This window comes from Cyanistes caeruleus, chromosome 6 (assembly GCF_971803275.1).
Source record: "Cyanistes caeruleus chromosome 6, bCyaCae1.hap1.1, whole genome shotgun sequence".
Lineage (NCBI taxonomy): Eukaryota > Metazoa > Chordata > Aves > Passeriformes > Paridae > Cyanistes > Cyanistes caeruleus.
Window position 1 is genome coordinate 36441888 of NC_141706.1, and position 27676 is coordinate 36469563.

At 36.4% G+C, this 27676-nt stretch overlaps 1 protein-coding gene across 31 annotated transcripts in view; it reads right to left on the minus strand.

Annotated features, from left to right (window-relative positions):
* Nucleotides 1-27676, minus strand: part of GPHN (gephyrin) — a 277246-nt gene that overhangs the window by 149134 nt on the left and 100436 nt on the right. For 26 of the 31 annotated variants that reach the window (XM_086892689.1, XM_086892677.1, XM_086892679.1 and 23 more), the window contains exon 3: nucleotides 10782-10839. In XM_086892689.1, the coding sequence (XP_086748815.1) occupies nucleotides 10782-10839 (58 nt within the window). Of the gene's footprint in view, nucleotides 1-10781; nucleotides 10840-18470; nucleotides 18521-27676 lie in introns of all 31 variants that reach the window. The other 5 variants (XM_086892683.1, XM_086892685.1, XM_086892691.1 and 2 more) reach the window with 1 other exon arrangement.

Genomic DNA, 27676 nt, shown 5'->3' on the forward strand with positions numbered 1-27676 from the left:
TTAGGAATCTGATGCCTCTCCCCAAGACGCACCCTGCTCTTGCGTCCTCTTCTTGACTGATGGCATCACTTACCAGTTCCCTTAGGTAAAAACCATTTAAAGAAATAGTTCCACAAACTATTGACCACACAAACTAAACAGCAGATGAAATATAATGGTTATCAATGCTAATGGACACAATAAGGCTTTTTATCTTGGAAAAAATCCCAACACAACACAGTGGAAGCTTTTGGGAAAGCTTCTTTATCATGATACAGAAGCAAACTTCAGGAGAAGAATTTCTTTCAGCCTGATAATATACCTGTTGGACCTCCTTCCTTAACACTTGAAGTCTTTTTAATATGGAGTAGACCAATGTCTAAGAGAGCTGGGGTTGTTCACCCTGGAGGAGTCTTAGGTGGAATCTTACTGCTCTCTACACCTGCCTGAAAGGTGATTGTAGCAAGGTGGGGACAAGTCTCCTCTCTCAGGTAACAAGTGACAGGACAAGAGAAAAAGACATCAAGGTGCACCAGGGAAGGTTTGGATTGGTTATGAAGCATTGGAGCAGACTGCCCAGAGAAGCAGTAGAATCCATGGAAGTTTTTAAAAGACATGGGGTACTTGGGGATATGGTTTAGCAGAAGACTTGGCAGTCCTGGGGTTGATGTATGGACTGGATGATCTTTGAGGTCTTTTCCAAGCAAATAATTCTATGATCCACTGTAGTGAAAATATTAGAATTAATATTAGAATCTAATATTAGAATATTAGAAAATATTACTGGTGGGTAAATGTTCAAAAATTCTTTACTGATGAAGTAGAGGATCAAATCATTTGCAGACAACTGGTCTAGATCATTGGGTTTTTTTCTTTGAAGTCTGCCAGAAGGGCTGGGCAGTAAGCACTAAGTACTTAGCTCAGACAATAGTTTCACTAGTAACAATGGTGCTGTATTATGAATTTCACATCTGTAACCTGACATGCTGTGTTATGGGAATACAAGTGCTGGCTGGAGGCTTGGGACACATCTACCACAGCCTGTTCGTACAAAACAGCACTTTCAATAGCTCTCTGCTTAACAGACTTTGGCTCATATTGCAGAATAGCCTTTGATCATATGAACTGGAATCCTTTCAGATAAAGCTTATTTGGAAGATGGACTTCAGCAGCATGTGTAATCCACTCCAGCTGTTAAAAGGCACACAGAATGATACTAGAAGTAGTTTGAAACAAAACATACCAAAGAACATATGATGTATGCTGGATCTCCAGCACCACATGCTCTATTTTACAGATGCATGCACGTTACTGGTTTGCGTGACTTGGTAACACAGACATGACTCAAGATAGATGTTCAGTTCTTGGCACCAAGGACAGGGTGGCTGGGGCTAAGGCAGGCATTTTTAAATTTGTCTCTACACACTTGGCTCTGATTTTATTTTGCTGGAAGACATCCATTTTTGGCAGCCTTCAGGACATCAGCTAAGCCAACATTCCAGCTCTGTGCACTATCAGAGATGGGAAGAGCCACTTACCCAACATACTCAATAAAACATAGAATCCACTTATACATTTTATATTGGCGCTCAGATACAGCTCATCAGCACAAAATCTCATCTCAACCAATCTTGTGCAAATGATAAAAGGAAGTATTTGAGCAAATAAAATGCCTCAAGGCACAGTTCAACATGTCAATACTTTTATACCATTACCTTATGATGTCTCCTTGAAAGAAGTTTTTGGTTGGTTTTCTGTTAAAAACATTTCATGTTTCACATTCTGTTTTAGACAGTGGTCGCTAACAGGAATAGGACACCACAAAAAACCTAATTAATTATTAGAGAAGTTGAATGAGGTGCAATTACACAGTGAAGTACTAAGCATCACTCTATTCATACAGTTTACAAGCTTGCATATCACAGGGAGGCTTGTGTAGTTTTTGGTGTCTTCCTACCGTGGTTTCCAATTAAGTATTAAAACTCAACCTCAAAAATCATTTGAAAATACACTATAAAAGCAAAATAAACGACACTATTCTAGGAGAATTATCTGCCTACCAGTTGCAAATCTTTTTCAGAAAAATACAGTATATTAAACTGGTTTCTGATAGATGACTGTTGTGCTGTGTTATTTCTTTTTTTTCCTTATAATCAATAGAATTCAATAGAAAACACGTAATCAAAACTTTGGCATCTGCTTTCAGGCAGTCTTAAAATTTGCATAAATTAAGAATGAGAGTTAATTTTAAAACTGCAGTATAAATAAGGAAGAATGTTGCTGAAATCCTATAGAATGTGCCACTTGTGAACACTTCTGTCCCCTCTCTTTATCTGTTCCTCACACAAAAGTGCTTCTGTAAATTAGATTACTTTTATAATCTGAATCTAAATCTTTTGTAGCGCTACTGTGCCACTTTTATGATTAGGGGACCAGCCCTTCACATGCCATTGTACATGGTGTGGCACCAGAGGCTCATGCATAAGAGAAAAGGTTCAGTGTTCTGGTTTTGGTTCCTTCCTCCTCAGTCCACCCCGAGAGCTCCCATGCCTCTGCCCTTCAGTTGCTCTTGAACACTGAGCTGATAGTAACCACTTCAGTACACTGCTCAGCCCTTATTCTTGGATCATAGTAGTCTAATTAGAGACTTCTGCTTTATATGTAAATTGAAATTGGGGATTTTTTCACATCTCCTGTACACATCATTTAACATTAATCTGTGCTGAACTTCATCAGATGGTTTGTCACCCAATTACTCAGTATTTTAATGTCCTTATTTGCAGTATTTCATTTCTCCACAAACAGTAATTTTCATAATTCACTAAGATACAACCTGTAAATAGCTGTACAACCGAGGGTTATTAAAAAAAAACCAAAATCCAAACAAAAAGACCCTAAACATCACTCCTCATACCTTTTTCCCTATATATAACCAGCATACAGAACCTGAAGGTTTGAGGTTTTTTTTTAAAAAAAGCAAACCAAAAAAACCCTGATGGCTTTTTTTCTTATATATACAGGTCCAGCATTCACCTATTGTGACAACTGTAAAAAGAAAGAATATATTTCAGAAATAAATTTACCACAAGAAATGAAGGTAATATTGATCTCCCTCAAACTCAGTCAAGCCCTTAATTAGTTATGATATTATCAGTTTTGATAGGGTAACATTTTTCCTTTACAGATCTCAAGTAAGAATCATCAGAATACATTCTTACAGGGTAAATAAAACCAACCAAAACTTAACGTAACAGGTCATGTGGAAAATGATTAGGGCTTTTATATAAACTTGATTTACTTATACACTTGCCAAAAGCTATTTGCTGCTTAATGAAGCTGAGCATGTTTTCTCCTCTCATTCATGCTAAGTGACATCCCATTTAAGAAATTACTTTTCCAGTGAGAACAGAAGGCACTGAAAAGTACAAGAGATTGTGCTAGAGCTGGTCAGAACATGCCCTAGGAACCAAATAGGTTTCAGGTGATGGCTGGTATGAAGATTTGTATTTAGCAAAAATGGAAAATGAAAGAAAGCCAGGAGGAATTTAGACAAGATTGGTTCCTACAGCCACAGAGAGAGGCAGAGATATTTTTTATGCTGGAAAACAACAAGAGAGTTCAAATCCTGTTTCTAACATATTTAATTAAGAAAGACTGAACAGACAAACAGGTCTGTAGTAATGAAAAATCTGATACCCATTAATGTCCCCTCTTAAGGGCAACAGCTTAAATGCTGGGCAACCAGAAATGCTTAAAGGATGAACAATATAGTGGTTTGTCTTGTAAATTAACTTTCAGCTATTTTTGTTCTCTTTTCAGGAGAGCTACAGAGCTATTTTGTTTGCTTTATAAAGTAAATAATACTATTACTAAAATGATTTTGTCTTGTTTTGTCTTGTTTGCATTTCAACTTAAATGGATCCACAACCTTACCTTCCCTTCCCCCTTCCCTTCCCCCTTCCCTTCCCTTCCCTTCCCTGCAATATTCCATGATCTGCAAATCAGGCTAAATTTTTGTGTGTTCATAAGACTAAATTACACAATACAATTTAAAATGCATTCTCTTAAATCATCCTCACATTAGGGAACAGGAATTTATAGCAATGCTTTAGTGTTTTCTATATTCAAGACAACCTAGAAGAGCAAGGTAACTTGGTGAGGTTGTCTCATCTGTCATTTCTAGAGACATGGAATCTCTGAAGCCACAAAGCCTATGAAACATAAGATGGAAGACAGCAGGAAAACAAGAAGTGACAATTCCTATTTTCATGTGGAAAGTTAGTGAGTATACTCTTTCATCTGAAGTGTCTGGGCATTTGATGCCCCTGCCAGGAAAGCAGAGGAATGCTTTTGATACATTTAGCAGACCTAGATCAGAGTTTGATAGACACTTCAGCCATCTCTCATTTTACATTCTTTTTGCAAAGGTGGTTTTTGTGGTCGAGAGTCTGTGATTGCAGTGAGTATCCATCATCCACAGAAGATGAGAGAAACAGATGAAAAGCCCCTTCAATGAGTACTCCCTAGGGAGTTTCTACACAAAAACTTGAGATAGCAGAAGTTATAGCATGGAGAACAGTCATGTCCTCCAAGTTAAAACAGTCTCAAACCTATCAGAGCAGAAACGATCCAAAAGTCAAAACTGATATTCACAACTACTACTGGCTTCATAGGTGGGGGGAGAAAAATCCCACAATAGAAAGGCATTCTTATGAAACACTCATTTCACTGGTGTGAGACTGTGCCTGGACCATTCAGGGTTGCACAGCCATGCCTGGCACCAAAAGCCTAGAGCCAGAACCCAATGTTCTGCAGTGTACAGACTGCGATTTCCACAAAAAGGGGAAAATTCACCAATGTTTTTGAAGAAACAAAACTTAAATCAACAAAGGACTCAAGAGGAGAAAAAATTACATAATACAAAAGATAATGAAATCACAGTCAACTAGGAGCAATATAATATAAATAATCAACTGTTGACAAGAACTACAAGAGTGAAGGACAAATGCATGGCCAAGAGTACATTATCAATACTGCAGGGGTTGCAAACCTCTAGCTTGTAGCACAAATGCATACATGTGGATGAAAATTAAAGGAAAATAATTTTTTGTTTTTATATAAAGTTTTTGACATTTTTGTCACATAATCCCACACACAAAACTTTAGCTCTCTCTAGCATGGAAACAACATCTGTAACAACATTTAAGCATTAATACAGCCAAGTGAAAACTCAGTTTTCTGTCATCTAAACAATGACACATACAGCCTGAAAAAGAACACTAGTCAGTGATTGACTCGGCTAATTCAGAATCTGGAAATTAACTCAGGAAGAAATCTGTGTTTACATCAGGTGAGTTTTGATTGCAGGGAAATATGATGAGATATAAAGTTGTTTTAGCTTAACACATCCCACTTCTCAATTATCCTAGTTGGATTCATGTCCATAAGAAAGTCTTTGTAAAAACCCAAGATGCAAGTAGGAAAACCAAATCTGCAAGTTTATCGGGGATTTCGTACACTAAGCTGACATCTCAGTGTCAATTTCTTGTTACAGGTTATGACATTTGCAAAAGGTTTTAGAAACCTTCTTTACCTGGATGCAAGAGTCCAATGAAACTATCTACTGGACGGTCAGACTCTGAGTGCACGTTAAGAGAGTTAAAAGACAAGTCCTCAGTTTTAGCCAACACGTATAACTTGCAATCTAATGAAACGACATGTGACATGACTGTCACATATGCCCTTTAAATCTTTTTAAACTTGTATCTGTAAGCTCTAGAGTCTATGGAGATGCCACTTGTTAATACTCACTAGACAGTCAATGTATGTTCCGTTTATGTCATTCTTAGTAAGAGCTCTTGTGCTGTGAGTTAGTAATTATCATTTGGGATGCAGAAGAAGGAAAACATGGGTAGATAAACTGAGAACCAGAATTGTCATTCCTGCAAGGTAAATAGCAAAGTTTCTTGGTGCTTTAGGATTAGTGGGAGTACACACTTCTAACAGCTTGAGCCTCTTCAAAAAAACTTATTCTGAGTGCGCAAACCTTTTTATTTGTGCTGGATCCAAACAGATAAATTAACAATAATCTTAGTATTATCATCTACTTCTCATGCCTCCCATCATAAACTTAGGGTAAACTTATTGTGAAGATCCTTGCCCAGTGCTGATACAATTGGCAGGTGAATATCCACACAGTGATGAAGTAAACCATATCCAGAACTTAAACTCCTATGCAAAACTGGGATGACAGTACATCTCCTTGCTCATGTAAAGCAAGGTTGATTCTGCAGAAGATGCAAGAGCTATTTAAATACTAATGCTATTAAATTCCCCACTCTCTGCTATGGAGACAGAAAACCAGTTTTGTGATGTCTAAATATTTTCAGCCACAACCCTGTTCTTGTGGACTATCCACCACAGTAGTTATGACTACCTCTCTTTCATGTTTTTGGTTTTTTTTAATACGGGACGACAAACTGGCACTTGCTGAAATAGCTACTTATTTTTGCCACACATTGATAAATATGAAAATGCTTTGAATGATCAAGGCCAGCTCCTCTTGGCTGCACACAAAGTTTGCATGAGTTTCATCAGCTGCTCTTACCAGCAAAAAGAACAGATTCTGGGATACAGCATTATGTAGGTAAATGACACCACAAAGTTGGCAAACCAAATCATTACTGATAAAGTCTCGGAATAGACTGATTTTAACTAAAATCATATCAAAGCTGCATATTTCTGATGGCAAGGAGTACAGCTTTGCTCTGAAATACATCTCACTGACACTGAAATCAACTTCCTTTGTTCCTAAGATGCTCCTAAAAAATGACTGTGTGGAAAAGTTAAGATCTTTTGAATTTCTAAGTCATGTAGGGCAATTGACCTCTTAAGAATACACTCACTATTTCCTTTCTGGCTACTTCACTCTCCCTCATAGTTTTATCATTTTCTTCTCTTGGATCATTATCGTAGTGCCTACTTTCTCAAAGACCAAAGACAATCTGAGAAGAATGTGTTTCAGCTGTGCATAAAAATTTTCATATATTAAACTAATGAGTTAACACATACTCCTACAGAAAAAAAGAGAGCTATCCTACCATTATTCAGGGGAAAATGACTGTAGTCCTAAATGCAACCTTCAATACTTCATGCATATATGTTTTCATTTGAAGAGTATCTATAGAAGAATTACGAGTGTTCCTTGAGGTGCATAAAGTGTCTCTGTGTGAAAGGGTGGTTAATGGAATTAACAAACCACTCCCACCTTGCTCCAGAACTGTTTTACTAATCTAAATTTACAATTTACAACCAGCACTAACATAATATTTCTAACAAGATTTCTTAAAACTAATTACCACAGGAGGCAACCACTTAGCTTTTTTTCTCTACACTGGAATATCTGTCTCATGGTACAAATATTATAGGAATGAAATGTTCTGGCAATGTCTTTCTTGTGCATATTACTTTCATGAATTAAGGACCTGCTACAAAATCAATTTCTGGTCTTGAGATGAGATGCATGCATATATCTACATGAAAAGTATGTACAAAAGCACATAAAAAACCCAACACAAAACAATTAAATTTATTTCTGCTGTTGACATGCAAATCCTAGCAAACCAAGTACATTTTTTAGAAATTTGTTACTGAGTGATTTTCTCATTCTCTAAGTCTTCTTCTATAACAAGCACCCTTTACCACATCATATATTTCCTTTGTAATGGCAGAATGTGGAAATCAGAAAGACCATCTCTCATGGTACTACAAACTGAAAGATGATACATAAATGTATAGGCACATCATGGAAATTTTCCTTAATCTGTAATAGTCATTAATTTCTCTTTATTCTTGAGACAATCTCCTTGCTGTTCATCAAAGCCAATGTTTCCTGATATGCTCACCAGGCCCTACGAACATGAAATCATTTGGCTTGGAAGACCTCTCCTTCAGGCACACACTGTTACAGGTAGGTGAGGAACAAGGCTGAAATCTGACAATGCTTTTTTGCTAGTTTGAAAAGCTTGTTGCTTACAGGACAAATATTCTGATGAGAACAGAAGTCTAGAGAAAGTTGAAACAATGACACTTTCTCAGAAATGTGCTGCAGTTCCTATATTTACTGTCTTTATCGGTTCCAGAAGTATTTTAAAACCAGCAAGTACTGAAAACGAAGTGACATTGCTTTAACTGGTGTAGAGCAATGACAGCAATGCAGGTGGTAGTACATCCAGTCATGCAGTCTCTGAAAGCTTCTTCTATTGAAGTAGAATATCATGTAATAGAAGACATATCTATCTTCTAGAAGAGTTTTCAGGAAGGAAAGCCGTGATGGTATCTAGGTAAGGCTACCTGTTGAGTGCTCTCACTTTGAGAACCTAAGTACCTATGACAAAAATCTAGGGAAGGTAGGTTTCATGACACTTCGTTTCAGACTGATACAGATGCTGTGGAACTGTAGTGGTGATTGGTTCCACACAATCCTTCCTAAGCTTGGTATGGTGGCTGAGACTAGTTAGGGTACAGGTTATCACTTCTGCCGTAAGTATTCCTCATCCATATGCCTGCAGTGGTGTTCTACCTAAGATGTAGTTACATGAACTAGCTAAATCAATACACTGGTTTTCCTCTTAAGTTATTTTGAGCTTACTTTTAAAGGACTATCAGAAAACATGAAAATACAACTTGCATAAATATAATTCAACAATCCATCGAGTTAAATCAGATTTTAAAAGGGAAGCTATTATTTTTGCATATTTCATCAAATTAACTTCCTTCACATTTCATGTTTAAAGAGGAGAGAGATAGTTGTGATGCAAAATAACTGAATTAAGGCGCACGGAAGAAGATTTTGTTCTCTCTAGAAGCAATATTCCAGTAAGCTGATTTGCCTTCTATTTCTCCTCTCTCCTTTTTCTACTCAAATCAGCTAGGAGAGCCTTTCAGATGTTAAAGCTACCCCCTACCTTTATTGCAAGGATACTCCATCTTGCTGTTTACTAGTTGCTATTCACAATACATATGTACAAAACAATACTTTTTGATACCCAATATATATTTGTCTGCATTGGCATTTTCCAGTAGTCTCTTGTTTAACACAAATAACATGTACTGCAGCTTGAGAAATGCAATCATTTGAGGTGTGAGAAGTGGCCTGACTGCCAACACAACCTCAAAACCCCATTACCTGAACAAGACAGGACAGGTAACTGAAACAAGTAAAGGAAGAGTTTTTTCCCCAACACTTTATATAGCTCTGACTTTGAACAATTAAAACCTTCCTCCACACTTATATTCTGACACAACTGAGACTAATGAGTAACCCAGCCTTTGATGCTTCCTAGGATCTCAAGCACTTAAACACCAGCTAAGTAAGAAAAAGCTGAAAATTCAGAACAGTTTTCCTAAGTATGCGACAGATTCCTGTGACTACTAATCTTGCAGGAAGTTCCTAAAAGTAAAATTATTTCTTATCTCTGAACAATCCATTTTTCTTTGCTCGCTGAACTCAGTTTAGTATGATGAAGCCAGAAATATCAGCTTTCTTCATCTTCAACATTAACAAAATATCTGTGGTATTAGTTTTGTTACATTAAAGGAAAAAGATTGTGGTTTAGGGTTTTTGTAATTTTTTTAAACAGTTTTGGAGCACTCCTCTGAGCATCATGAAAATACCGCTATTAAATTTTGAAAGGCTTCTTTCTTTCTACTCTTTCTTTCCTTTATTCCAAGACTGAAGTCTGAATGCTGGATATATCCAGTAATAAATCATGCTCCCCTCGATAAAGTTCAGGATAGAGGAGTCCATGAATCTTAGATGACAAAAATAAATTTTACCATGATGGTGTGATAACTTTGACTGATGCAGATACAGGCAGTCGCTGTGCAGTGACTTGCTTGCAGTGGGTTTGATACTAATTGAAGAGGAATAAATTCTCACCATTTGCACACTGCAAAGTCATGTCTACATCAGATATTATACAGTCATTTCCCTTCACAAGATTTTAGAACTATTCTTAATCCTCTTTGCACAGCTGAAAATGAGTATGTGAAACAGCACAGCGGGTTAAGCAATCACAATGAGCAAGCAGTATGTCAGACTGACCTACTAACAAGCGAATAAAGAATGAGCTACACAAAACTGTGCTATCAGATCCCGGCCAAAATCCCCCTCCCTCCCCCCCAGTACCCATCTTTCACTCCACTGAAAAACAAAACTGACACAAATTGCTGAAGTACATTTCAGGAGTGGACTTGGCCAAAGTGAGTTTTGCTACAATGCACTTTACTTTGAAGGTAAACTTCAGTATTTCTTGTTGTCACTACTCAAAACCAAAGAGCTTATAACAATATTTTGAGCTTATAATGATTTTTTGACATCATACTATCTCCTTCTTAAGACAGACAATATTGAAAAATATAGATGTGCTTTAGATCTCAAAAGCAGAAGGACACTATACATATTTTTTGTTATGAAAATATAACTCAGTGTTCATCATAGTCCTCCATCTGTCTTCAGGTAGCAAAACAGAAATAGGTTGAATTACACAGGTTTCTGGCATCAGACAAATCTTGCTGAAGTCAGCTTAAGCTGAAGGTAAACTGTATTTGTAAAAATAACTAAAATTCTATTTTTGATGCATAAATATGGATCTAGTAATTTTATTTTAGACACTTTCCTCTCTCCCCTATGATACACTTCAAAGCAAGAAATAACATGGCTTTTTAATGTAACATTTCTGTAACATTTCTGTAATTTTTCAAACAAAGAAATTCAGTGTTGAAAAGCAGTAATACTGTACCTTGATTTCTTCTATTTCGTCTGGCACTATCTTGTATGCAGATATAGTCCCACCCAACCTGAAATCAGGAGAAGAAAAATGTTCTCAAAATCAGTAACAGAAAATACAGTATATTAATAGTGTCATGACTAGTTCCAAAACACAATATTCGTTCTACCAATTAAGAGGTAGAACCCAGTAAATCCCAAATCAAAAGCAAAAAAACCCTTTTCTTTATTGAACAAAAAATCCTTAGGTGATTAACATAAATACTAGAAACAAGGTGTCCATCACCTTCACAATTAAGTCAGCCAAGCAGAATTACCATCATCAGGATGGTATTTTTATATTAACGGCAATCAATCATCATATTCTATGATTTCTTGTTGATTGTCTAAGGCATATGGATGAGTTTAAATATTTGAAGCTCGATGTGCTTTGTGCTGAATATTTCACTGTGCTGCTACATAGTCTGAAATGCATCCAAATACAGTTTTAGAAATGGAATTTTTTTAATTAAATGTGTATGTACAGACATCACAAATCACACAGACTCTATGGTCTTCATGTTTGAAAAATCTCTGCAGTTAATGATTGGTAATAAAAAGTGGATGATGGGCAATAGCTGGCACTGACACAGAAAAAACGGAGGGTTTTGTTCAACATGGAACTCACTGAAATTACTTTTTTAAATCCTGCAAAAATCCTGGTAAAGAATAGTTCACCTACCGAAGATGTATGAATAGCATGTACTATAAATGGTGGTTAATATTACATTTTCCCCAGAGACATGCAGACATGGCTTCTTTTATTTCATGAAGCAATCTCATCGGTAGTGACAATTCAGACCTAAAAATATACGTGCACTAATGACCTCCTGCTGGCTCTACGCAGAAATCCTATTCATTTTCTGGATCCTACAAAAATGGAACTCACATAATAAACTATTTTTTGTAAACATTTCTATACAGATCTATTTCCTTATATCTTGAAATTATTATAAATATTGTTCAGTCTAGTGAAAAAGGGAAGAAGAGAATAACATAGAAAATAAATTAAGATTTTCCACGCAAGTCCTGACTTCCCATATCTCTCTCATAAATGAAGTGCTAGAAGATTTTATGCAGAGGATGAAGTCTGCACAGGAGAAGTCTGAAGTCCATCACTGCTCAAGGTAACAGCAGCTTTATAACTTCCAAATTCATCATGGACAGAGTGTAGCAATTGCTCTCTCCCATTACCTCTGCAACTTCCTTTGCTGCCATTCATTAAGTGAGCCTAAAGTTGGAGAGAACTGAATTCTTTTTTGCCAGTGCAAGTACAAACATGAGCTTTTATTTTTCATGACTTTTGTTCAACTGGTGTTTCTAGGGATAGCTACAAGAAATTGGCTTGAACATCACGACAAAGGATTGCTTCATCAAACCATGACAAGCAATGGCTCAGATGGCACATTAACACTGTGCCTGACCAGTCCTGTGCCTACTGGAGCGAGGTCCATAAGAAAGAAACTTTCATGTACTTTGAGATCCATTCCTGCCTGCACTTTGGAGTACCCCAAAAATCATTGACTTTCTACTATCTAGCAGAAAGAGAATACAGAATCTCTGCTGCCAGCACTCCAGCAATACGGAATTCCACCTGGCAGATATTTTTGTTAGCCACCCTTGGCACAACTATTAAGCGCTTTCTTGGAATATAAAAAAAAATTTAAAAAATAAAAAAAATAATTAAAAAAAAAAAATTGATTCAGTGAACTCATCTGTCTTGCTTACACCATTAATTAGCATCCCTACACAAATAGTTCTGCCAAGTTTTGTATTAAGAGTTTAACATACTCTGAATCTGCCAAGTTGCAGCTCAATTCGTACCACTCTTAAGTAAAATTTACTTAAAAAGTAAAATTTTTGGAAATTTTTTACAGCTACCATAATTCTGCATTTTTGAAAGAGACATATTAAAAATTATGTTACTGTTAAATAAACAATCTCTCACTGATAGCTCCAGCTCACATGTCTTAACCCATTTACAATCCTACACTGACATCTTTATCTTAAAAATCCAGTGTACAAACATAAACAATAAGAAATTTGAAGCTGAAAGAGAATCAGAGAACATTAATATACCATTTTATCAATGTCTCAGATTTGAAATGAAGCTTTTAAGGAAGTCTATACTCTCTTCATTTCAGAACATTAGATTTCAGTCAATCTCTGAAAGAGATCCACCACCACAGATTATAGTACCTGATTTAACTGGCGAAGGACAAAAAAAAGACATTTCACTCTGTATATAAAGTTTGGCTAAGTTTCACAGAAGTTTAAAAGCATCCCACACCCTGGGAGGATGCAGCTAACACAGCCACATCACTATTACCAATCTCCAACAGTCAGCTGGAGTCTTCAGTCAAGTCTGAAGTGTGAGGGACTGGACAATACTGCACACACAAGTAACAGAGCTGTCATGGTTTTAAAGCAGTAACTAAAAAATTACTCAATTTTTGCTGTGAGATATGGATTAGAACAAGAGCAAAACAGGCTTAAAACTTAAAAGGAATAAAGAAAGTTTATTAACAAAACTACAAGAATAAAAACACCAGAATAGACTTCCAGAATACTCTTTTATTTCTCACTGCTTGACCATTCCTTTGTACACGTGACAACATAGAGACAAAAAAAACTTTAGAACTTTGGTGGTTAAAACAGTCTCAATTCCTGCTACAGTCTTTTCATCAGTCTTTGTAGAGAAACAGAAGTCTTCTTTTGCTATCTATGGAGTTTCTCACGAGAAAACTATTTCTGTTATAGTTTTCTATTTCCCTGATGCCAGCTGCCTGGAAATCTGCCATCAGAGTTCACTCCTCCCATTTCACATCACTCTGAGGTGTGTATGGGCCATGAGTCTAGGGATGGCATTTTAAGGATGAGTTATTCAAAGGCAAAAGTTCTCTTCATCTGTCTCTGTGAGCTTCCCTGGAAACAGTTTTCTCATTGCCCTCAAGGCCTCAAATCTTCGCTTCACTCTGTTCCAGCACCTCACTGTATCACAATTACTCTCTCTTTTGCTCAAAATCCACACTTTGAACACTCCATTCCTCCCAATATACTCTGTCATGAATTAAAGGAGTCTTTAAACCACTACTGTCCATCTCCATAGCTTTAACAGAAAGGTATTTTCAGCTTATAAAGCATCTCCTTATTCTCTCCCCATCTAAAACTTAACTCTTTTCTTCACTGTTTTTGGTGGTTTTTTGATATCTTCTTTATGTTGATTGTCTCTGTCTCTCTGAGAAAAAGGAGTAATCTGTACATTTTACCAGGTAGTAAAAGAATTAAAGTCTTAGAAAAGCTGCAAGAGTTCATGGTGTAAGGTTTCACTCCAGCAGCAGAAACTGAAAACTAAACCAGGCTGGCCGGCTCTGCTTTCCCCCCCGCCCTCTGCGGCCTTGTCTGGCCTGGAGCGGGGGAGGAGGCCAAGACAGAGCCTCGTTACCTTGACAGAGGCCAGAAACACAAAGAGGACAAGAGAGCTCTGACTATACATCTTAAGGGGGTGTTCACAAATTGATTTCACTTTTTAATGGTCATAACTTTTTAATGGTCAATTTTTAGAAATGACCGGTAATTGGTCAGGAGGAAAGACTGCCATCAGCCACCAGCAGCTTCAACTTCCTTAGCTCCCAAAACCACCTTAAAGGTAAAGCCACCCCATGACAAGAGCAAAACAAAAACATTGTGATGATTGCTAAGAAAAATCAGCAAAATCAAGGCAAATTGAAAATCAATGCAATAATGGATATGTCCAGACTGAGGAAAACTTTATACTTCAAGTGTTTTTCTGAATTACATTTAAGTGTAACCATCAGTTGTGGCCTGTCTGGAAGCTTGCCTGTCACTGTGCAATTCCCTGATTCGATTCCTGACATCTGAAAGAATAGAGACCAGACATACACAGGAGATTTCAGCTCTAGGATGATAGACAAACTATGACAGAGGGCTTGCACATGGCATATTTTTTCACTTTGTTGTGAAAAACCTCTCTCTGCAGGTTGTTTCCTTTAGAATATTTTACAGTACCATTCTTAATCACAATGTTTCAAGAAGTAACTGCAATCAGAACAGCAAAGGACCAGCTAGCCTGAGTATACATTAACTACAATGGGCTTTGTATGCTAAAATATAATGCAGCAAAGAACATGCTAGAATGGCCAGAATTCAGATCAATAGGGAAACAAATTTTGTGCAGTCACTCTTCATCTTTCACATATTTTACTATTTTACAGATTTTATTATACTGCTCTTCATTTGAACAATTCAGCATCCAGCATCATCTAATAGAAATGGCATTTTCTCTCTGACAATACATACCCAACCTAGAGCAAAGCCAAATACACAGCCAGCTACTTCCAGTACACTGAAAAGATGGTTCTTTTGAAAAAGAACTTCTTCTGAAAACTTCAGCCAGAGAAACCTCATGTACAAAGTCTTTCTCTTCCAAACTGCAGTATTTTCATACTATAGCAAGCCACACTATTTAACAATGAAATTATTTTAAATATTACATTTCACTTGTATATGCAAGAGCTAATCTCAAATGTGCCAGAAATTGTATTCAAATTTTGACAGATGTTAGCCTTATCAGCTCTGTATCATACTTTGAATGTAATACAGACTGCCCAATTCTCTAATCTCTTTGCAAAAGAGAAATGAAATTATTCCTAGATATAGAAATAAGAGCTGACACAATAATAATGAAAAACCACATCTTACACTGGGATAAACTGGTGAAAGCCTTTGAGGCAAGGATCAGAAAATATAGAAATTCCATAAAAATAATCAGGAAATAATAAATATAATTATTTTAACAAAGGCTTTAAAACTGATAGAAATGTAGTGTCTTTTTTATCTTTTCAGACTAGGTTCACAAAAGTTCACAAAAAGGATTCAGGAGAACAACAAGGTTTCTATAGCAACCTAAGAAATTAGCAAAATACAGGAAATAAACTGAACTCAGGCCAACACAGTTGTATTGGAACAGATGGATGCTTTACTATTTCACAAATTAAAGCTGATCATGGAAGAGAGAAAACTACATCCAAGTTAAGGAAAATTGAAAACCAGGAAGAACTGTGCTCAAATGGAGGCAAGAAACAATGAACCACAGCTCAAATGAAAAGTAAACTCATGACAAAACTAAAGGAGGAATAAATTACACCTCTATTACATTATTTTTAACAAGACCTGTTTGCTATCTGTGTTACTTCCCAAACAGTGCAAGTTGGACTTCTGGCTGATTTTCCCCTGACCTCTCCACATATCCCTGTTCAGACAGACTCACTGGAGTATTATTGCAGAGCTCCATTTTGTGCAAGACACTTGAGCACTTGGACTGAATCCATACAGGTCAGCTTTTATCATGTGAATTCTGACCAAAGATACGAACACCATCTTTATATACAGTTCCACGTTAAGGGACTGCCGTAAGAAGCTGAGCTATTGATTCATCCGTTAACTTAATAAATGAGTCATACCGAATGCAATGAAGTAAATTTTCTAAAAATAGCTTGTAGCCAGCTTGGCTGCTGTCATCTGCTGAATTTCTCCAATGCCACTTTAATTAACATTAATCTTTCTTCAGATAGATCACTGTCTAAACAATATCAAGTTGTCACTAAGCCTCCCAGTGAAACTCTCCTTCATCTTTTAATGAAAGCAAAGCTCAAAATCCTCCACTTGGCATTTGTTTTCCAGGTCCATCTCACAAATATATTTGTTACCTGCCATCAGTATATTCTGTCTTTTGACTGATTTATAAACTAAGCAGATTATTCAAGAGAGACTGAACTTGGGAGCTGATCAAATGACTGGGAGCCAGACTGGCTATTTCTAATTCTATGGGCATGCTCATTTTATCACAGGCTACTGAATGAATACTTGCTACAATACTCTTTCTGCCAGAGCAAACTGACCAAGACAGCATTCTTGGCCTACTCATCTGGACTACCTTGATGCTGACCCCCATGATATCAACAAATCAACTGGCCTTGGGTCCTCACATCCTCATAAAGTATTCCAAGGAAAGAGGCAGCAGAATTTGAAAGCATTTGAAAGCTTTTTTCTCCACTACCTGTATGATACATTAAAAGCAGACAGAGAGCTCTTTTAATTGATAACTAGCTTCTACTGACCTTTGAGAAATTGTTAGAGCAGCCTGAGGGAGGTAGTAAGAAGGCTGCTGCTATTCTGGGCTCCCTTCCTACACAACAGAATGCTGGCAGCTACAGCAAGCTGGGCTGCAGCTCCTGTCGCTGGCTGCTCGCCAGCGATGAAGCGCACAAAGCGGCTTCCAAGGAGGATCCTGATGACAGCTTTACTTACTCAAAGGTACAAAATTATGTGACGAAGATCCACCCCAGGTTTATTGTTTCTTTTGGGGTATTATTATTATTATTACTATTATTAATATTATTACTACTATTACTATTATTATTTTTATGGATTCAATAATTAGATCCTTGAAAACTTACTTCCCTCCTCCCCCAGTCTTAGGCTAAGTTCAACCTGCTGTACAGAAAAACATCACAGAAATCAAATTATTGCAAAATATTGCAGACATGTCCTCTGTCTCTCAGTTCATGTCTCTCATGAACAACAGCTCTGAGATTAAGGCATCAAATTTACAGGATTCTCTCTACCTCACCATGTCTCAAAGATTCTTTGCGCTTACGAAAAAAATAAGGGGGAGGGGATTAACTCCAAAATTTTTATTCCCTACCTTATCACTGTTTTAAGGACAAAAAGTATACCCTGTTTTCTGCTGCTTTCAGGACTTTTCCCCAAGAAAAGCAAAAGACTACACAAAAACATTATTTTTAATGAGGAAAGCCAAGTTATGCTTCTCTTTCACCATTCAAAGCTGGTTTGTTGGGGTTTTTTTCTTTTTTAAAATTTTATTATAGGAAAAGCAAGACTAAATCAGACAAGATTAATTTTTTCAGACACTTATGGCAGGAAAATATTATCACCTCAACAGTCTATTGGAAAAGAATAGAATAAGGATCTTTGTCCTCAACATATGTCAGAAACTAGGGATGAGGTCATATGTAGGTCATTGGGCAATCACAGGACCAGGAGCCATTCTTCCCTTCTAGCAGAATTAATCTGACTCGATTTAATTTTGAGGGAGGAAAGTTGGAACTGTTGTAAAGTATATGAATCTAGAATACACACCTCTGTGTTGTCATCCAGACCCACACGAATTCAGAGCTTAGTGCAGTTTTCCAGGGGGAACTTGGGTTTCCCTCAGCACACTGGGCACAGCCCCGTATGACAGTTTGGGATAGCACTGCTGTCAGCCTCAGCCAGATTGATAGATGGACTGCCTCCTCTTGAAAATGTTCAACAGTTTGCTTACTGCCCAAAAATGACACAAAAGGGGAGAGGGAAGGCACCATCACCAGGAGCCTGGGGGCTTGTGGGCACTATCACCCAAAACAAACAAATCAGATGAAGAGAACACATAGAGCACATGGATTTTTCACTGCTGCAATTTTACTTATTTATTTATTTTAATCTCAGCATGGGGAGGTGCATTCAGTGCAAAATCAGGAAGGATGCCGAGCTTCCATGAGAAGCAAAAACTATTTAAGTTTTGATTTTTATTAAATAAATTGATTAATAATTACTCAGAAGTTCTATCATCAATACTTACATGCTTTGTGGCAAGAATTTGAAGCACGTAGACAGTAAATACTTTAATACCTTTGAATAAAATGAAATTAAGTATAAACAATATGGCTATTTATAACATCAAGCTGATTTTTTTTAGGATTTTAGCATTTAACTGGTAAATAAATAATTCATTATTTTTAATAGACTAGATCTACCAGATTATAGCAATTTGAATGGTCTCAGAATAAAGTACTGAAGACTAATTCTGCATTTAAGATTTTCATTAGAGATTCAAAATTTCATTTATAATTAAGACTGACTTATAAAGTCTTCCCAAATGTCAGTAGACTCTAAAAACACTCTTGCCATGTGGACCAACAGCAAAAGAGCTCACTTCCGTGCAGGATGCATGCGTGTTTGTAGTGCAGAGGAATGATTGTACTATGCTCCATCTGATTGGTAATCTAAATATGGAATTCATACATTAAACCAAACAGACAGAAATGTCAGCTAGATTTAAGTAAAAATGTGTTCAGTGACTTTGAAAGTTCCCACCGGGGCATCAGATGCTTGACCAGCCAGCTCATTAAACAACATGAGCAAGATTTGAAATTTCCTGAGAGAAAAAATATGCAGAAGCAGACAAAAGTCATTATCACAAAACCAGTAAAACTCTCACCATTTAGACAAAGAAATTTATATTTAATATCCATGTTGGGATTTAGTCAGTAGACTGAGGACTTTGAAACACTGTATGAAAAGAAGTATTTCTAGTAAGTGTCAAGACAATAATATATGTTGATCTTACTTAGTCCTATAGGAAATACCATTGTAGGGCGAAGTATATATTTGCATTTTTTTCCAAGTATATACCTAGGAGAGATACACAGCATTTGCACATATATATTGCTGGCAACTGCCTGTCAGAAAATCCTCACCTACCTAAAGTGAAATCAAAATTTTTGGGTACTGGAGAAAGACCTTTTGCCTACCTTGGAAGGCACTGCAAATTAAAGGATTTAGGTGATCTAATAAGGATTGCAATGATCCGCCTGGAAATGAGATATTTCACTGGTAAATTACCACAGCAGCTTGTAGAAACCTATGCAGGAAGATAAAGCTATTTTCACTGACACTCCTATCATTTCAGTTGATCTCTATTTGCTCCTACCCAAATGTAAAAGAGAGACTATCTGGATCAAATATTAAGAAGTCTTTCTATGAGAACAAATTGACCCACAACTAGTAGAAACCATAAAGTTAATTTTTGTAGAAATTAACATTGTCTACCTCCCCTAAAGTCTTATCCAACAAGAAATTAATTTTAAAAACATGGCACTTCCCCATGAACCCTACAGATTTTTTTCATTTATATGATGCTCACATTCCACTACAATACTGTAATTTTCTTTCAATAACTTTAGTGCGTATTTTCTCTTTCATTTTCAGACACTCATGCAAGTGAACATGCTTGTGAAGCATAGTTAGACACATAAAGTCCATGTGCCAGTTTATGCCAAGGTTAAAAAAAATCAAGTGTTTATTTTAAAGAGAGGAAGTTTGACTGAGATACATAAAACCAGAAAATGGGACCAGCAACAGAGGAACATTTGATGTTGAAGAACAGGCTGGAATGAATTGCAGACCACAGGTTGAAAAGTGCAGTCACAGTATTTTCTATGATCAGGCAAAAAGACATCCGGAAAATATCTTCATTCCAAAAAAATCAATAAGAATTAAGGTGAGAGCAGGATAATTCAAACTTGGAAAGAATAAAATGTGGAGGATATGTGGGAATGGTCTGATCATTCCAGATTCTAGACCAAATTTTTTTTCTTTGCAATTTAAATCACAGGGCTTACGGATGAACACCATAAAAAATAAAATAAAAAAATCCTACAATATTGAAATTGCAAGAATGAGAAAGGAGTCTCAGAGACAAGCAGCATCCAGAAAGGCTAACAAACTTGTTCACACAGTACTTCACCTCCTGGAAGCTCTAACACCACATTCCAGAAATATGTTAAGGATGTGTAAAATCGAGCTTACAACCAGTGGCAGTTTTGTTATATTTCTCCAGACAGTTAAATTCAGAAGCAGAATTTGCTGGTTTTCTTTTTTCTTCATACATGAGTGTGTTTGCATAATATACATATACTGATTGCCCTATGTGGCCTAAATGGGTGAATTAAATTCTGTTTAAAATAGTAATCTGACTCCAAGAGTGTTTTCTTAGCGTATGCCCTGTGCTGGGGAATGTGAAAAGGAAAAAGAAAAATCTGTTTAGACATAGAAGGGAGTCAGAAGAATAAAAAAACACCACATTTGATCTATCTGTCCTCATACCTAGAAGTAACTTTCTATAGACAAACAGTATTACTGACAATGCTACAAGTAAGATTTCATTGCATGCCTCACATAGTTATCTCCATTTCAGATAATGTACAGTTACTTCTGAAGTCATCATCATCCATATTTTACAGCTGCTTATAAAATATCTGTATGGTTCAAACTCAAGATACTAAAAAGCACTTTGTTATTTATATATTATTTGCTATGGGTTTTTAAAACTCATTTTTGTTTTCTGTAGTTGTCATTCTCTTTTTCTTTGCATCTGATCATTTAAATGTCAACAAGAAATTTCTAAATTAATTTAAAAACCACTTGATGTATTGTCTCTGCTATTCATGCCACAACACATTACAACCTGACTCTCATTATTCAGAAACATGGCAGGCTGGGAATATGTGGATCTTGGAAAACTTACGAAGGCTTTGATTAAATGTGTTCATGCATTTTGTTCCATTCAGGTCCCAAAAATAATTTTGACTTTTAATTTTTAAATAGCTTGCACAAACAGAATCCATTGGCAAGATATAACTGTTTACTTCTCCTTACTTACAGCTTTAATTTACCTTGTAAGTCACTAACAGCTATGTTCTTCTTCCATCTATTCTGTACAATGTTCTCTTAAAAGCAAAAATAATAGCTAAAACAATCCCCTCTGGCTCCATCTTCCAAAGCCTTTCTCTCTTTTTACTGCTCCCCCTATAAATATGAGTTTAAGATGAGACTGCAAGGTTACTGAGTAGACCAGAGCACTCACTATCACATTCCTTTGGGTGACAGTGACCATAACATGCCCCATAACTTCAACATGCCTCCAGCAATTCCCAAGCTGAAGAACACGGATAAGGCAGAGGTTTCATCTCTTCCTCCGTTTCTGCCCCAACACAGGAATGAAAACAGATAAAGTGAATCCTGGAGCTTACATTTCTGTAAAATAAGTAACTTCTTTGAGCACTGGCACATTTATTCCATGTCAGGCAGGCCTGGTAAATTTGTCTAGATAAATACAGTTAAAGTGACAGGAGGAGGGTATCTTACCAAAAGCAGAAATTGTATCTAGAAGTCTCTGCCACTTTTAAGTGTACTTGGAAATTATAACCCCACAGAGGTTGAAAAACAAAAAAAAAATAAAGCAGTAGGGATCTTTCACTTGCCAGCATGTCTGTATTGGTCTCCCTTTTCTCACAATTAATTTCATGTATCTGGAGAATATTCTTGAAAACTGCGCGACCTGCAATCTACCAGCAAGTACCACAGACAGCTTAGATGTGTTCCCAGGGATCTGAAATAGCCCCTATATAAACCATGATCACAGAATCACATTGGAAAAGATTGATCATGGATTTTGCTTAGACTACACACCCTGAACCACATTATATTAATTGAAAGACTGAGTTCCTGACTAGCAATAGGTAAATGACCAAGGTGCACAACACCAGCATTGCTAATACTTTCTACAGTACTTGTTGAACTACAGTGCAGAAAAGAAATCAAAGATGGTTAGGGCAAGTCTACCTGCAAACTGGTAGGGAGGACAGCACAGTGTATGCATGACTCTCATGGATAGCAAAAAACAAATACATGAGGTTTGTTTACAGAGATAGTTGGGCTTTGTGAATAAACCACTGTAAGAAACTGCAATTTCCCCTGCCCAATCGGTTTACTATTTTACTCCAAACAAGCAGTTATAATTATTATGAAACCTGCTTTTTCCTACCAGAACTAGCACTGAACACCCTCACTCTTTAGACAGTAATAGTAATAACCAAAAAAGCTAGTTACAAAAGCCCAGAAATAATCCTATAATTTAGTCTATACTGAAATGTTGAAGTGATACCTAAACTTAGGAACTGAGCTAAACTGCAGCACTGCATTAAGAAAGAACATTTAAAGAACTGTTAGAAAAAACATTATAGACAATGCCAGTACAAGATATTTTAGGACCTTAACCTGTGATTAAACTACAAGATTATATTATGCTGGCAATGCCATACTATAATTGCTCTACAAAGTTTTATTCTATTTTGGAATTGCCTTTGTGATCAAAGCACTTAGAAGTAGATGGGTGGTGCCATCAGGTCAAGCAATGGAAGAATCTCTTTCATTTAAAACATAAAAGGTGGATCTAGAAAACTGGTGGATCAAAGACCATTTACAAACTAAAAGAAAATTCCAGATTTTGTATGTTATAAATATTCCCCCTCCCTTCCCTCCAGCGGGATATCATGGGTAGATTTTACTAGGTTATTTTAACATAAACTATATTGTCAGCTATATTTTCATCCAGAACATGTCAGGACAAATAGTGATGCTATCCCTCCACAACAGCAGTCAACGCTTTAGTTCCTATTTCCTCCAGCCACATCACCTGACTTTAAATGCTCACTGATGCATAATGTTACCCTAGATAAGTGTCAAGATACATTTCATAGCTGCAGTGCCTCTATACCTTAAGCTGCTAAGAAGGCATGCTTCTCCAAATTCAGCAGTGTTTTTCAAAGCTGAGAAACGTGATTACCCAGTGCACATTTAGTTGGCTTCATAAATCAGACAATTATAATAAATGGCTTTTTAAGAAAAGATAGACTTCTCATGCTCTGAAGCTTAGATTACAGATGTTTAGTATGAAAACCAGAATATCCTCTTTCATCTTACTTAAGGAAAAGGAAATATTCAGTAAAAGCATTCCCTCACTGATTCACCTTCGCAAGTCTTATATAATCATTTGTCCAAAATCCACTTGCACTGAATTCAAAACCATTTTTAAACAAATAAATAAAACGTGAGAGAAGCCTTTTGCAAATAAAAGAAAGTTGAACTTGAGTACCTGATACCTGAACATGTCCAGTCCAAGGTTATCTTTCTGTCACATCTCTTGATCGGCCCACAGTTCAGCTGATCTTTACTCCACAGTGGCCAGATCTTTACAGTGAAGCACAGTGACTCCACTTGTGCCACATATGCCACTACAACATAAAACCCTAAAGGTAGATTTTTAAATTTCTCATTGAGTTTACATTGATAAATTCATACAGTATTGTAGCATTATTGGCATTTTCACTCTTGCCCCAGCTCAGTTTCATCCTCAGAACCGCACTGATCCATACATGAGCAAAACAGAACAAAAGCTTTTGAACTGTTTACTTCCCCCCAGTCTTTCCCCCTTCTAAAATTAGCTAAGTAAGTAGCTATAATAAAGAAATACTTCAAGAGAGAGTTTTGGTATTATTGGAGAATTCTCTTCCACAGAGCAATTCAACCCATGACACAGTTTTGCATTAAATTGAATTAAAGAAAGTATATGGCACTACGAGTCTTCTGATTTTACAATAAATTAAAATAATAACCCTAACTCTGAACATTTTCTAGTGACAGATACTTGAATGATGCATCATAATGCAAGCTTGCTACTTGTTTTCTAAAATGTTTACTACCTCTTCTGTCAGAATTCTCAGAGCTTTTATTAACAACTGAACCATTAAACGTAGGAGATGAAGGAAGAAAAGAAAAAAACCAACCAACCAAAACCTTGGGTCTATTTGTTATTTTCAGCGAGCTATACCAGCATCCCACATGAGATCACAGCCAACTCTGTAGCACAGTGAGAGTGGCACTGAGCCACAGCTAATAAACCATGCTGGGAGGAAAAGCATGTTGGCTTGTACTCAGCACTGGGCTACAGACATCTCTCTTACAATCAGCCAGCTCAGAGTACTCGCTTGGCCTTATTTGTCAAGAGCTATTAACAAGGAAATAGGTAAATGACATTAATTACATAATTTAAATATAAAACATATAAAATATGTTGCATGTTATAACAGTGTAATTAGAAAAAGTGTGTTATTCCATGAGAATGATGCAAAGGAATAATTCTTAGCAGCAAATGTAACTCATTTATACCCATTTGAGATCTTTCAAATTAAAATTGGGAAAGAGCTACTTGAAAAATTTTTAGTTACTTTCACTTAAATATGTAATTCAGTTAAAACAAAAATAGTTGTGCATCATAAAATTTTATCAAAGTTCCTCAGTGAAAGGTTTTATAGACACTTTGATATGAAATCAAATATTCAATTTTTTTATTTGCCAGTTTCATTTCATGTTCATCATTTCACCCATTTTTACTGGCCAAGTACAAAATATTTATTGCTAAGTTCATCTGCTTTCTTCTTCCTCGTGGACTTGCTTGTGTTTTCTCCATATTTTTAGCTCCACTTGATCAGTGGCATATGAAATTGAAGTTATCCATTCAGTATTTCTCCCTTAATCCACACCCACACCCCCAACCCATCCCACTATTAGACTTTTTATTAACAGCAGTTGTAAAACAAACTTTTCTTATTTCATGACATAGCTTTCCTTTCACAAATTAATCAACAGTACCAGTCAGAAAAAGTTTTATTTTCTACTGCCTGGAAACATGATCTATAGCTGTGAAACAGACTATTTAGAATGGCTCTTGATTATTAGATTCTGGTGAGAATAACTCATTTTTAGCAATTTTACCAAGATCAGTCTCTTGCCTCTGCTCAGCACAAAACCTTTAAATCTTAATTTTCCTTTTCTCGCGACTGAGTAACATACAGTACATCACTTTCCTCCAGTGATTGTTAGATTTTCCTCCTGTAACTAGCTACTGCAGAAGATGGCTTATTTTATCCTGTAAGACTGTTACAAGAGCACCCTCAAAGAAGGAAAAGAGGCAGGCCTGCTGCAGAACACAGGAACAACATAGCCTAGTGATCAACTTCAGTTGGCATTTTCTTCCATGGGTTTTAAGACAAAGCAGCAACAGAAACAGCTGTAACATCTGAATAGTGCAGATGTATTTGAATGTCTTATTTCATCATTCACTCCTGTTCCAGACTAATAGAATGTCTACACATTTTCTGATAAAGTCTCTCCTCAAGAGCAGCTTTTGCTGAGATAGAAAGGACATAGACCAGCACAGAGCCCAACTTTGCTGAAGGAAGTAGTCAAATATGTCAAACCTCCTTTTCATAAACCTGTCAGTGGTCTGATCCTTTGCAGTACTCAGTATTCCTGTGTCTTAAGAAATACACATTGCTTTGTGCCCCTCTAATTGTAGAAACTACAGATGCCTACCTCTTTGTGGATATACCTACAGTTCTTGTCCAAATACATTAAGTTTCAAAACTTGCCCTTAATGAGCCTGAATAATTTCTCATTAATGATTACTGATGTTTCATTTATCCCTTCATTCTTCTCCAGTGATGATTCCAACTTAATCTTTCTGTAAACTGTCTGAATAGAATCACAGAGAACAGGGTAACACAAAAGCTTGCTGTTAGGGAAGCTAATAATTTGGAATCTAATACCTGTTAAAAATATTCAGCTAGTGTCCTGTCCTGTGCAGAACAGAAATAGTACAAAGAAATCATCATTTCATGTGCCATAGTAGCACCAAAAAATCATGGTCTTGAGAAGGTTCTGTATATATAGACCATTGCCTTAAATGAAGAGGAAAACTCTGGGAGAGACTGACAGAAAGAAAAGATGTTGTAGATTAAAGATCCATCTGATAAATAAAGGAACTCGCTATTAATAAGCCCTCATTTGAGAGCTGTTTTTCCACATAACATGAGGTTTTGGACAGGAACAGTTTTAATTAATCTGCAGTTAAAGGATATTAAGACCTTGTTAAAAAGGGAGGCTTAAATCAGTTCACTGTTGGGGAATGAAAGTGATTGCTAAAATGACACTGAAACAAATCTTAAGAGAAGTTATTGCTGCATTAGAGAAATAATAAGAAGAAAGCATTTCTAAGTACTGCTAACTTAGCACAGATTACTGCTATCCCTTCACAGTAATCAGTGTATTAAGCTATGCAGAAATACCCAAGCAGGCAAGCTAATGAAAAGCTTGGATACTGGTAACAGTGGTGTGACTGAAATCAAGAATTATGACAAAACCTTCCTGGAAAGGTTATTGTTAGTAATATGAGAATACTCCCTGACTATTAAAAATAGCTTGTGTATATACATGCTGCAGTCACCACACTGCTCATAATGTTTATTTCCTCATGTACACAATGAAAATAACAGTAGCAAATCGAAGATGATAAAATCCATGACTGAGGAAGAAAGGGTTTGAATCCAAGGAAAATTTTATCTTATATTAGAGATCTTGAGCATCATAAACATTCATACACTGTAAAAACAAAAAAACAAAAACCCTTTTGTTTAGCATATACAATAAATTAGCTGAAGAGATTAAAAGGCTTAAGAGTGCAGATGGCAAGACAAGAGAAACTCCTGAAGGAAGACAAAGAAAAAAACACCTTCCTAAATGTAGAACTCACCGCTAATCAGTGGGATTTCTGAATAAAACCTTGAGCTGATAATCTCTTTTTCTACTAGATCTAGAAAAACTTGGGGCCATTTTTGTTTCACGCATACATCTCCAACATGTTCTGCTCAACCATGCAGGCTGAAGCAGACACTTCTCAAAGGCGTTTGAGGCACTAGCAAAAAGGGAGGACATTTTCTCAGTTTTGACTTCTTTAAAACACACTTCCCAAAATACTTTCATAATATAAAACTGAATTTTTTGCATAAATGCAAAATATTAGAATTTAAAATATAATTTTTTTCTGAAATCTCCAAATCTTTACTATCTCATCTCTAAATCTCCAAATCTTTACTACCTCATCTATTACCAATGCCAATATTAGCATTAGCAAATTATGAAGCACACAGAGATAACTCCACCTATTTGAACTCAAACATAATCTTTAAATCTTACTCAGTTTTTGGTCACAAATTTGGTCCTTGAGGATGTATTTTTAAGGTTGATAACTTTTAAAAACAATACAGAACATACTGTTAAAAATATGAATCAGTCTGTGAAGTGTGCTGCTTCATCCCCTCAAACACA